This window comes from Polypterus senegalus, chromosome 4 (genome assembly GCF_016835505.1).
Source record: "Polypterus senegalus isolate Bchr_013 chromosome 4, ASM1683550v1, whole genome shotgun sequence".
NCBI lineage: Eukaryota > Metazoa > Chordata > Cladistia > Polypteriformes > Polypteridae > Polypterus > Polypterus senegalus.
Genome location: NC_053157.1, coordinates 198,080,241 through 198,093,968, shown reverse-complemented (window position 1 = coordinate 198,093,968; position 13,728 = coordinate 198,080,241). Strand labels below are relative to the sequence as shown.

At 34.2% G+C, this 13,728-nt stretch overlaps 1 protein-coding gene across 3 annotated transcripts in view; it reads right to left on the bottom strand.

Annotated features, from left to right (window-relative positions):
* tlx2 (T cell leukemia homeobox 2) overlaps positions 1 to 8,231 on the bottom strand; it is a 95,342-nt gene extending 87,111 nt beyond the window's left edge. For all 3 annotated transcript variants that reach the window (XM_039751856.1, XM_039751855.1, XM_039751857.1), the window contains exon 1: positions 7,194 to 8,231. In XM_039751856.1, coding sequence (XP_039607790.1) covers positions 7,194 to 7,674 — 481 coding nt within the window. In that variant the 5' untranslated portion in view covers positions 7,675 to 8,231. The remainder of the gene's footprint in view (positions 1 to 7,193) is intronic.
* Between the last annotated feature and the right edge of the window lie 5,497 nt (positions 8,232 to 13,728).

The window sequence follows — 13,728 nt, the reverse complement described above, 5'->3', positions numbered from 1 at the left end:
AATGCAGGATATGATGAAAACCTCTGGATGGCAAGAATTTATCCTACCAGTTATCAACAATGCAAGCTGTTGGAAAGATTACAATTGTATTTAATCTATTGTTGTGGAAAGCATGGGGTAGTGCAACATTTACATAGAACAGAATCTATAAACATTACTACCAGTCAGATGCAGTGAAGGATGGCACCAAGTACATTATCTAGCTTGGCTATGTTGGATAGGGAATGATGGTGCCCAAAATGCCCTTCTGTTACGGCATCCCAGCGTTATCAGTATAGGTGGACACTGAACAATATGGGAAATGCTGGGAGACTCTTCTATTTGGCCCTATGTGCATGTGATCTTGGGACTTTATGAGCAAATTCAGGGCATTCCCTCGTCTAATCATTGTGATAGGGCACAAATGGCTGCACCCTGCCAGGGTTTATTGGCATTACAGTGAAAGGCAGAGGTAAATGTTTCCTAGAAAGAAAATATCATTTAAGGAAGAAACAGTAAAAGGGAGAAGGTGTGGGTGTGGAAGAAATTTAAGTAACTCCACTCGTTGAGGGGGTTCTATTAAGGCAGATTCAGTTGGATGCTTTAAAGTGTTTGTTACAGTATTTTGGTGTCAGTATATTTCTCCTATCTTGTCAACTCTTTCATACTTTATTTATGTAATTAAAAACCCATTTGATATTTTGCTCATCAGGAAAACATCTGTTCTCTGCTCTACACAGATATTGCATGTAAAAGTATGTGTCAGTAAGGGTTTTATTACTTTCATAAGTGATTTCCACACATGAACGTATCTCATAAAACACATAATAATGAAATAAAAAGAATAACACATAAATACATGTTTGTTTTCAGAATTTCTCTACAAATATCTTTCAAGTCACATTTTATTCATAATACAATACCGTATACAAATGTCTGTATATAGATCAGACATTTTAATCAAAAAGAAGACCGAAGGTAAAGAAATTAAGCAAAAAAGTACTATTTTCTGCTTACTGAAGTGAACTCTTCCTTCCTCTTTTACATATATGTTAATATAAAATGCTTTGGAGCTACATACATTTTGTGAATGGTTTATTTAATATTCTCATTGACTTGAATTGCAGGAGTGTCCCTGTACTGTCTACAACTGGGATGTTGTCTTACTATTAAGCATGTCCAAAGGGAAGTTTAATTCAAAGCAGGGTTCTTGCATCTGCTTTTAGTAGGAAATTCAGACTGAACATTTAATTCTTACACTATACAGCCATCTGGGATAGAAATATATTATATCTCTGGGTATTTCTGTGTCAGTTTACTCAAACAAAACTGGCATCCCTCCTCCATCCTAAGGCATTATCCATCTAAGGTGGTAAAATTAAAATTCCCAGAAATACTAAACTTATCCATATTTTTTTTCACAGAAGTGTCTATACTCTAATATTAAGTTACTTCATATAAATAGTTTTCAATTATTGTCAGGCAGATCTTTAAGATTATCTTGTAACCTTTAGAAATGTACTAAGTCTACTAATTTCATATGGGGTTTTAGGGATCTGGAGGCTACTCTGGCAGCATCTGGCACATGGTAGACAGCAGCGCTGAACAATCACATATACAGTACAGGCATACTCTTTCATAATGAGCCAACAGAAACTGATTAATGTAAAATGACTGTCTTTGAGGTGTATGGGGGAGAATAATAAACAGAGAAAATTGTCATAAAGTTTAAAGGCAACATTCAAACTTCACGGAGAAAGGAAGATAGAGAGAGAAACCTAAGTTCATGAAGGTGTACAGTAGGAGTGCTGACCATTTTGTCACCTTACATTGTTTCAATAAACTGAATTTTTGAAACTATGATAGATCTTAAAAGAGAGATGGAAGTTGTCCTCCTTTACTACTGACTATTGTGCAGCTCTGACCCAACCATAAACTAATCATTTGGTGTAAAGAGTAATGCTTTGACCTGGAAAAGAAGTCCTGGAAGTTTCTTCACAGTAGACTAGACATGCAAAAGACCTTGCCAGCAGGTAATTCAACTATATAACTCCATAAAGAGGTATGAGGACAGAAATGTGGATAACAAGGAGGAGGAGGGTACCAAGTATAATTAATATATGTACTGCTAGCATAAACAGATTTAATTAATTAATTTACAGGATGGAAACACTCAGAATCTATTACTGGTAACATTAGGTGCAAGGCTAAAATGAACATTTTAGAATAGAACACCAGTCCAATTCAGGGAACATTTGTGCTCCCATTTATTTAAACCATTCCAGGTTAGAAAACCATTTGTAGAGAAATCCAGATAAACAAAGGGATAATCTATAAACTGCAAACACACACACACACACACACACAGTGGCAGTGTCGAGATTCAAACTAAGGGTTCTTGAGTTTGGTGGAAGAAGTGCTACTCAGTGGCCCACTCTGCCATCAATATAGGAGTTTTTTTGCTACTAAGTGCGTTATGTTGAGTGCTATTTTATAATTTTAGTTTTAATTTCCTTTCAAGTTAAATGTTTAAGTTGTCATTATTCAATACTTTGAGTGTATAGTTTTTTTCTCAGTGATTGTGTAATAATATCAATATTTACACTTGTTTCAGCTTTAATTTTTTTTTATCCATTCGCCAATCACAATACATTTTTAAAATGATTTTTCACTTTGTTGGAATATTGTTTCTTCATACATAATTTTCCTCCAACTGTTCCTTTAGGAAAGTAATTTTACCATGATATCAAAGTTCACAATTGTTTTGGAAAGCTCACACTCTGGCGGACGTTGGAAAAGATCCTAAATATTTTAACACCTGTTGGAAACATCAGCTATGGGCTACAGATAAGGCATTCCAGTAGTAATGTTTTCAAAATAAATGTGTCGGTTCATTTTAGAAACCCAACTATAAACAGTCTGCAAATAAGAATACCAATTGTTAATTTGATTGAGGGCAATGCTGGAAACCTTTTGTACTCATATAATGTTTAAAGCAATGTTACAAAAACAAAATGGTTATTAAACTTTGTTACACAAAACAGTAATAAAGCATAACCAAATACTAACTTTCTAAATATCTTACACCTTTTATTATTAATAATTTTGCTTACTCTCAAAACTGACAAAGCTTTTTGGATTTAAGAATCTCATTTTAATGGCAAGTAGTCAAATAAAGAAAAGGTCATTAGCATACAGGAAAAAATTTAGAATTTCAAAATCCCAAAAGAAAGGTAATTAATTTGCAACTATTATTTCAGACCAACTACTGTAGTTTTTAATAAATATTTACAGATAAAATACTGAGATATGTTTCTAAATTAAAGTCTTAAACAGGAAAAAACTGATGTTTTAATTCACCATGCAATTTCTCCTTATTAACAAATTAACCATATTTGGAAGTTTCCGTTTTTCGTTGTACACTTTTTAACAAAGTTTGTACTTAGAAGTTTAACTGAGAATAAATAACTGTTACATCATTATTTGGAAAAACTCATGTTAATTAGTAATTATAAAAAATACAAGAAAGTAATTTTTTAAATTTCTTGACATGCAATAAAATATTTGTGATAAAATAATAATAAGTATTAGAGGTGTAAATGATAACAATATTAGGAACACTGTTCAATGAGACTGACAGATATAAACAACTGCAAAAGTTAGGAAGTATTTTGAAGAATTTTTGGAAAACACGTTTTTCTTTCAAAACATGAAAAGTCATTTTTATGATCTCCATAAAATTTAAAAAAAATGTATATGTAATTCGCACTGTTAATTATGTTTCGTTTGTAAAACTAGAAATGTAGTTAATTTTTCACATTTAATGTGCAACAACATATAGCGACACCGTTATAAAATGTCCTTATGAATTATGAGTGACCGTTTAGTGTTGTAAATTCACTTGGACTTCCCAGCGATAATAACTGGATAATGAGCAGCAGTAAAGGGGAATTTGCTGTAATAGTAGGAGCAGCAGCAGCAGTGGCCCACTTTACGGGTGATTATATTATCAAAAGTACTAACTGATTATTGTAAGCATCATAAGCAGGAAGAGCATGAGAAACGGTAGTTTATCGCTATTACTAATAGTTTTCAGAATAGCTTATAATAATCATGTCAAAAAAGATGGTCATCTTTATCAGTAGACGGGATATGCTGTTTTACAATAATTCAAGTCTGTGATGGAAGCAGAGCCGCAGCCGATCGCTCAGCACGAATCCGACCATCCAGATAAATCACTCGCACGCACTTTTTGGACTGGATGTACTCACTGGTGGTCGCCGAAAAACTGGTCAACTTTAATGGAGATAGATAGATAGATAGATAGATAGATAGATAGATAGATAGATAGATAGATAGATAGATAGATAGATCTTAATAGCATCAGTCATTTTCTGCTTCCTGCAGATTTTTAAGCCACACATTTCTGCTCTCAGCCTTTCGTTTCCCCTCAACCCAGGAGTGCAGTATTGGATATGCAGGCCAAAGGTGTAAACTAAATTCACTGCTATGTTTGTGGATCCATACTGCGATAATAGACTTTCTCGGACTGATAAACGGTATACGATAAATGTAATTACCATACTATTGACTAATACAAAAATCAGGTGCTCAATACCTACATTGCATATTGCAAATTGCATTTAACGTAAAAGACCAGGTAAATTAAAACACTTTCGTTTATCTTAATTACACTACTATGAACGCTTTAATACACTTTATTAAAAGCTGTACATGCAGGCACTTAACCAATAAAACACAACCTAAACCTATAATATCATGCTACATGTTTGAGCGTGTCTTACATTATTTCGCGTATTTTCTAACAGTGAGCTTAAAAGATGAGAAAATGAATATGGACCACAGCAAACATTGGCGAGGCTTGAAAGGACATCCGTGCTCTCTGTACGTTTATGCGGGCTGAAAGGCTTCTATCAAAGTACTAATGAGTTATAATTTACTTAAAAAGGAATTAACTCCATGTTGCAAAACCATGTAAAATGGAGATCATTGCGAAAATAGATAGATAGATAACTTGCGCTTGATCAGTAGTCTTCAGAACAATCTGTTCTAAATGTGTGTAATGTACATTACAACGAGAGCTTCAAAGTCAGCCTGTGTAATCCACCAGATAGCTTTTACTTAAAATCTGTTTTGAAACCTGACCGTGTTTGTAAAGCGCATTTTACAGCGCAGCTACATAAAACAACTTTCCACGAATATTGCTTTCAGATGAAAATATTATTATTTATCAAAACTTAGCAGAGTGCCCGATTAAATATTTGCTAGACGAATATTTGCTCACTAAAATTATAGGCTAACTAAAACACAGGAAAGGGGAACACATTATTAAAACAAATTATTATTATTATTATTATTATTATTATTATTATTGTTATTATTATTATTATTACTACACAATTCATTATTTGACTGAAAAGTCTGCGATGGACTAGCACCATGCCCTGTGTGTATGTTCCTGCCTTGCGACCTATGCTAACTGGGTTAGGCGCCAACACCCCACACGATCATGTTTCTGTATTAAGCGGGTTAGAAAATGACAAAATTACATGACTGGAAGGTGTGTCGGTTTGAAAATTGATGAATGGGTTCTTTTTTTATTGTATTAGATAAATTCATGCCAAACGTTTTATAAAATGCATGCAATTTACATATTTTCAGTTTGCTTCTTTTTTTTTTACATTTACAATCATCAACAACAATAATAACACATTTTAAATGGGTGCTATATTTAATAATAATTTAGCTAGAAGTAGCAGCTGTCAGTAGTAACAGTGGTAATATTTCTGCAACATCCATCCATCCATTATCCAACCCGCTATATCCTAACATGTCCATAATAATAATAATAATAATAATAATAATAATAATAATAATAATAGAAGCAGCAAAAGTAGAAGTGGCAGTAGTAGTACTAATAGTAGTAGCAGTAATATTTCAGAACAGAGCTAATATTTCACAACAGAGCTAACATTTAATCCAACATAAAAACACATTTTAAATCATCGATGCTTCTCTTTTCAGAATAGTGGGATTAAAACGACATTACATTTTTACGGTACAAAACGGCCAAAAATAACTACGATGGCGCCGATTTTCATTTCGTCTTTACTGTGAAATCATTTTGAAATAATATTCGTGGCAAGTGTCAGAACTTTTTACTTTTAACAACATCAGTAATAATTATAAAAATATTAATACATGTTACTGTTACTTCCAATATTGCACCGGATGTTGTCAGGTTAAAACTCGGCCAGAATAATCCAATACTAAAACTAAAACATAAATTATTATTATTATTATTATTATTATTATTATTATTATTATTATGTTTTTTTATCTATTGTTAAATAGCGCTATAATTAGAAACCGATTTAATGCATTTTCATTTTTGTTATGATGCAGCATCATAACCCGTCTACATATATATGCGTCCATATTGTTATTAATTTTTTTATCCATATGCCTTGCATAAATATTCTGTCTGCTGGACATTTTTCACCTCCACACCCGCTTCCCAATGACGTAAGCCTTGTTCTTGTCGTATAGCCTACCTACTGTAGGACAGGTATTCTTTGCGGGCTCCTACCGACTTACTTTTGAAAATAATCTCTTGGTTGAAGTTCACACGGGGCTTGCGTAAAAACTACACCAGCACTATCATTTAAAATGTAAACAGATCATTGTCACGTAAAAACTTACAATTGAATGCACATACAACGATACCATTTTGGTCAATTGTAATCAAACATGTCACCAAGTTTCAATAATTTAAAATTAGACACAGGTTCGAGTGTTTTTCTGTAAACTTTAGTTTGAGTAAATGTGCTTTCCATTTATTCATTTGCCATGTAATGTTTTGCCAAACTTTGGGAAATTCGCATTAGAAAACAGAAAGAGGAAAACGGTTTTAACTCTGGACTGCCACAATCTAAGACTTTTAATATCTACTACTTCTCAATATAAATCATAACTCAATGCAATTGAACATCTCAATGTAAATTTTAAAGCAAAAAAAGTTAGGGCAACATACGTATCTTAGGACTTTTCACCGTTACACTATGGTGTAAATTCGCTGTAATCTCCTATGCTACTGCATCATAAATTCGAAAGAATTCTGATATTTAAAAAAAGACACAAAGCATGGGTGCCGGTCTTCCATCTTCTAAAATATTTGTCTATTTAGGGCTCACCTGTCAACCTGTCTTTCGCAAATCGTCTACTGCTTTCCATCCACGGAAAGGTAAAGCTGGCCACATTACCCATGGTGGGTACCGAGGGCACAGTGGGCATGCCAGCCGATATTCCCGGTGGATGGGGCGGGGGCGGTGGGTGAGCAGTTGGTGGCATGGGCCTGTGAGCTGGTACCCGGATAACTCCTCCAGCAGCACCGGGGTTCACATTAACGTTCATATTCATACTGACATTCATGTTCATGTTAACGTTGTAGGAGCCTGCCAGCCCCGCGCCCATCGAGCAGGCAGGGTTGTAGACGCTGTTGTACCCATTGGCGTAAACGTTGGTGGCTAACTGGTAATCCGTCTCATTAGCCCTGCTGGGCAGCATACAGCTGCTTTGTTGGTCTGTGTTATTCAATATCTGATCAATGCCGAAACTGATGGGCTCATGCTGCTGGTGCGTCTGATTCACTTGTTCAATGCCAGTATGCTCCATTGTTTATTATTAAAAATTTCCACGAGAAAAAAAATCTAACACTCCAAGCAGTAAATGAACAGAAACAAAGAAAGTCCAATTACAATAATAAAATAAGCAAAAACAATCCAAATCTACAAAGTTGGTAAAAGTTCGTTTTCTTGTTCAAACACCATGAATGCAGTATTTTCCTCCAAATACTACGGAATTCACTCATGCAAAAGGTGTTAGTAATCCATTGCACTCAAGAGGTATGGTCCACGACGGAATCCCGATGCTCGTTAGCAGCAAGCGCCGACGAGTGCACGGATGGTACCCCAGCGAACATGTTCTTGAAATGATGAGCCAAAAATCCCAAGCGGCGCAGTGAGGAAAAGTTGATTCTGAACTGTTGTTCTCTGAGCCCACCACGTTTACGCGACAAACGCAATCAAAGGTGCTCCCCAAATACTACACAATATCTCCCGACTCGGAAAATCCATGACCGCTCAAAACAAGCATTTCATATTTCTTACTATGAATATTAATCAGCAATTGCCAGCCACAAACGCAACGAAGCCGACTTTGAGCAGGTGAGGCGATCAAGCTGCCCAAATCCCCGTCTTATGCCTTTCGATTGGCTACTGTGCTGAACAAGGGGCGGGAGCAAGAATTTTTTTTTTTGCTTTTCCTTAAAGAAGCAGCAGGCACTGGAAGGGCGTTATTGTTTACTGTGCGCAAAACGCAAAATCCCCCAAGCAAATCCACCAAAGCTAATAGATAATAGATCCTTGAGAAGGCTTCATAACGAAACGGAGGCCAGCTGTAACAGCGAGAAAAATCACCTTCTGTGTTCTGCTGTGAATTTGCACCACATCCTTATTCTTCTCTGAAACGATCATATAATTAAAGTAAGGGCTTTTTTCCAAATTGTATCTATCTATCTATCTATCTATGTGTGTGTGTGTGTGTGTGTATTATTATTATTTAAATTTCATTGTATGTTTATTGATTTACAAAGTGTACATTAAGACAATAGTTAATTAACGTAATTTAGAATTTGACGCATTCTACGGAAATTAGATTAGGCGTTAGAGTTAATTCGCATAGAACATTGAACAAATTCTTAATTAACAATGAATCGAAAACGTAAAACAACAAATTTGTAATTTTCGTAAAATATGCAGGCGTTAGTTTCCTTGAGATCAACTTCTGGTTATCGTTAACCGATGTAGCAAGATGTTCAGACACAGAAAAGGACCTTGTAGCATTATTATTCGAATTAATTGAACCACTTAACTAAGTTTTCTAATATGAAAATACGCAGTAGCTGAACAATTATTTGTTTAAACACAATATTTGTTAAATACTGCTACTATACTACTACTACTAATAATAATATTAATGTTCTTTTGATGTTACTGTTGGGTTGTACCTTACAAATGTAATGAAACGTTGCACAGTAAATATGAAAATCTCAAAATATAAAAAGTACTTCAGATCTTGCTCAGTATGATCCCAGACATATGCATTTATATTTCATATAATGTAAATATACTTAAACATCTATATTATTATTTTTATTGATAACAACAATAATAAGGATGATAATAGTGCTTTATTTGTCTTTCTAGAAATGATCGTTTAATAAGTTAGGGTCACAGTGCAGGCTACTGTGATGCCAAAAACACTGCTGTTATTACATCCTTGTAATTCTGCATATTACATTATAAACGTCTAACAGTAATTGCTACAATTAAAATGCATGGCTTTGCTAAATGTTAAAACAGTAACAGCGTGGATTAACTAATGTAAAGGAAGAAAAACTGCACACAAATGATTAATTAGAATCCACCGTTAAATATGCAAATTCCTAAACATCACTTGTAAAGATGTACTATTGCCGTCTCACGATAATAATCTATCTATAATTCTAACAAAAAAAAAAAAGCTGAAGCTTTTAGGAGTGACATATACTTGATAATGCCAATATATGAAGACACAGAAGATGCAGACTATTGACTCATTGGTGCTTTTTTTTTGCAACGTTATTAATTATTAACCGCCAAAAACTATGCATCAAATTTTAAGACGTTAATGACAGAGACGGCATATTGTTTAGCTTTAGAATTTATAGTTGTAAATATTTATGGACATATGGCATCTAACTTGCTTCTATTACAAGCAGTTGAATCCATATCAGCAATGTTACAAGTAAAACATGAAAGAACAATTCCAAAGAACGCATTCGTAAACGCACATTTTTCGAGTAAGTGGTCGCTCAGTTCTCGACCATGCCACTACCCTGCCCTCCAAGCTTCTGATTGGTTGCTTTTTGCATAGACTGACACTAGTAATTTAACCTTTTTCTCCGCCTAAAGCAGGAAGTGAAGAGCGCTCGGCTTCAATTCAATATAAATGAAAAATGAGTTATAATAAATCCGCAACGCAGGAAAAACGAATTTAATATATCAATGTTTTTATTACGCACTTATTTCAGCTTTAGCCGGAGCACACAGATTTCTCAGGCGCTGGTGGTGGCAATGGGGATGTATATAAAAATCAATTATGTGCACTGTAATCTATATTAATAACGAAGGTTGATTGATATTTCAGTTGTGGTGTGAATGAGGATAGGGGATAACTTTTTAAAACAACATGTCTGTCTTACTTATATAGTTGGAAGAAACAAAATATTGATGCTAAACGCAAATAGTAAACGGGTCGCATTTTAAAAACGTTGCTTTTTGAACCTGGTGCAATATATCTTAGGTTACAAGAAGTCAGCTGGAAATTGCACCAAACGCGCTGTTTCAGAATATCACCATCATTTAAAGAGATGGGCTTCAATGAGAAACGTCTGCCAATTTAACTTTTTGAATTACATAAAATCTTATTCAGACAGGACTAGTGAAACACATTTGTTTTATGATATTTTTAAGCTAAATTTATTTGCATGTAAAATCACCCCTAAAATAAGTTTAATAAGTAATACGGCGCGTCTTCTAGAGAACGTTTCCTAAATCATTTTAGAATCCTTGACCTTTGGAGACAGAGATGATTAATTTAGTGGGATTTAATATAAGTCGTTTATTAAAACTGAGTACAAATATATCAAATTTTCTTCAGAAACATATTTCTTCTTGTGTTGCTTTCTTTCATTTATTTCCCCCCTGTGTAAAAAAAAAAAACCAAAATACAAAAGACTATAAAGAATACACACAATACCGATATAAAAAATTCATGCACACATACAGTATTATATTTTTTTCTGAAAACAAAACAGTCTCTCTATGATAACAGTATGACGCTGTCTACAATTCATTAATTATTGCTTTGCAATGACAGTAATTTTAGACTTATTTTTTATTAAGCTAATTCGTTTTCCTTTACGCTCATTACGTAATGAAATAATTGCTTTTCTGATAAATGATCTTCCTAATTCTTTACAACAGAATCTGGATCAATTGAAGGCACTTTTAATTGCTTTCTTCTCAAGCTGTTCTCCGTTATTACGTTTTATTAGATTATCTTCTAAAAAGCAAAACATTCTCTCGGATATGTTTCTAACATCTTTATCGCTTACAAAGTTATTTTCATCCACTGTAGATGTTAAATACTAATGAAATTGAACAACGAGGCAAAATGCCATATCCTAATTAGTTTATATTTTAATTATTTCTTAACAGTAAAAAGACAAGTTGAAAGTACAAACGACAGTATGCATCAATAAACTCGTGTATCATTTAATTAGCAACATTAAACTGTCACAATGAAAATTAAAATAATTAATATAAAGTCATATTGAAATGTATAAACGCTTTATTTTTTAGGCAAAGTAAATTCTGAATGGTTGTTCTCCAGGGGAAATTGTTGTGTTAGGAATCTATCTATCTATCTATCTATCTATCTATCTATCTATCTATCTATCTATCTATCTATCTATCATCTGAAATAAAAGGAGAGAGCCTAAAATGTTCTATGTGTGTGTTTTAAACACATAACCTAATGACTGACGTGTAGACGAAATTGCAGTTCGGAGTATCCCTTCTACTTGGAAGTTCTCTCCGTGGAAAGTTCCGTTGTACTCCATTTTTTCCAGCCACCATCTAAACGGTCAGGTTAGGTTTACTGGCGGTTCTAAATTGCACCCGTACGAGAGAGTGTGTGTGAACGTGACGGACAGGCGATCCAACTAGGGCTGTTTCCTCCATTTCACCGTATATGCTGTATATGTGTTGAGCTCCGGCTCCTGACCACCCTCCATAACAATGGGCTGGTTTGGAAAAAGAACTAGCGAGGATAATTAATGATTTCCTTATTAGTATTAATAATTAGCAATCCTAGATCAATAAACTGAGCAATAATTGAACAACTGTAAATTTTCTAACGGATCTACTTTAATTTAGAAACACTTCCCGTCGATTATCAGTCTTACTATTGTTGCTCATATTTTTAACTTTTACTTAATAAAATAATATAGCCTCTAGTTATATTTATTTTATAGAATAATAAAGCCTCTACTTCTCTGACAACTGTGTATATTTTTTAAAGACGCATGCAAAGGAAAACTAAAACAGAATACAGGAGTTAAAATATTTTAAAGGTGTATAATGCAGCAAGTTGCCAAAAGTTAAAAAAAAGGAATAAAAAAAACCTTGATGATACTGAGTATTCCCTTCAATCATTGTTTTTTCAACTGAAAATTAATATACTGTAGAAAGTTTTTTTTTTTTTTCAGATTGTGCACTGTGTTGCATAGTGGCTAAGACTGGACTTTAAAGCCTGAGGTTGTGAGTTCAAATCCTGTGTGACCATGAGAATGTCCCTTCACCTGCCTGCGTTTTAATTGGAAAAACAAAAGAAATTTAACTTAATCTGTCTATATTGTTAAGTCGCCAGACAAGTAACAAGTAATAATAATATCTGACTGGTTTACTAGCTTCTCATACCCGTTGCAGTGATAATCCAGTTGGTGTTTTTTTTTTTTTTTTTTGGGTTTCGGTGTCCAACGCCCCACTGGAAAGAGAGTACAACGGTCTAAGTGAGAGTCAGTGAGTATGCGAGCATGCATGTGTTAAGATACCTGCTAAGAATAATCTAAAATGACCATCAATCCATTCATCTTTTCAACCTGCATAATCCAATTAGTCTAATGCAATATTATTGTATTGTTATAATTATTGCTCGGTTTAGAAATAAGACGTATTATGAACAAACATCAATATATTAAGCTCCATCGTGCTCCATTTATGGAAACAAAACTGTTTTTATTGATAAACGTCACCACTTAAGTACAGTCACTTTTGGCACAGAGACTTTTTAGTGAAAACACCCCAACCCCCTGTTTTTACCTTCTTTTTAATAACATCAAACTTGAGCAGCCCGCCCTGGGGCGTCTGTCTAGGGTGGGTTTCAGCCTGTATCTGAGTCTGTGATGAATTGGTACCCGAAGGCTATCTCGGCCTGGTGGGTAATAAAGTACCAGCAAAGCAGAGACAATAGGAATTTGTCACAGTTTTTTCTTCGGGTTATTTGCGACCTGCTGCCCCTCCGTGTGTTCCATGTTTTTAGGGGAATTTGGTCTGTGGATAAGAAAGCAACCGCCATATGCTTTTAGAAGCAAAGCAATAAAGGTTGGGTTGGTGCTTTCCATCAAAGACAGTTTCCGTAACCACACGTTTAAAAGGTCACGCTGCACAATTTTGTGTTACCCGTTCACTCCTGACAATTATCAGGTTTCTTTCTTTCTTTCTTTCTTTCTTTCTTTCTTTCTTTCTTTCTTTCTAAACTAATTTACTCAAGTTCATTGTTTATTTTGTTAATTTGCTTAAATTTGTAAAGGGCAAAAATTGTAAAGCAGATGGTGTAATATTATTTTTTGGGGCGGGGGTCATATTTTTGGTTATTTAAAACATTTTTGAAGTTTACGTTTTATTTTTGTATCTATTACTTAAATTGGATTAAACAGTACATATAGACAATTCTATCTATCTATCTATCTATCTATCTATCTATCTATCTATCTATCTATCTATCTATCTATCTAAGCGTTTAGAACAACAAAATCAACGAATATGTTAGCAAAGCTAAGCA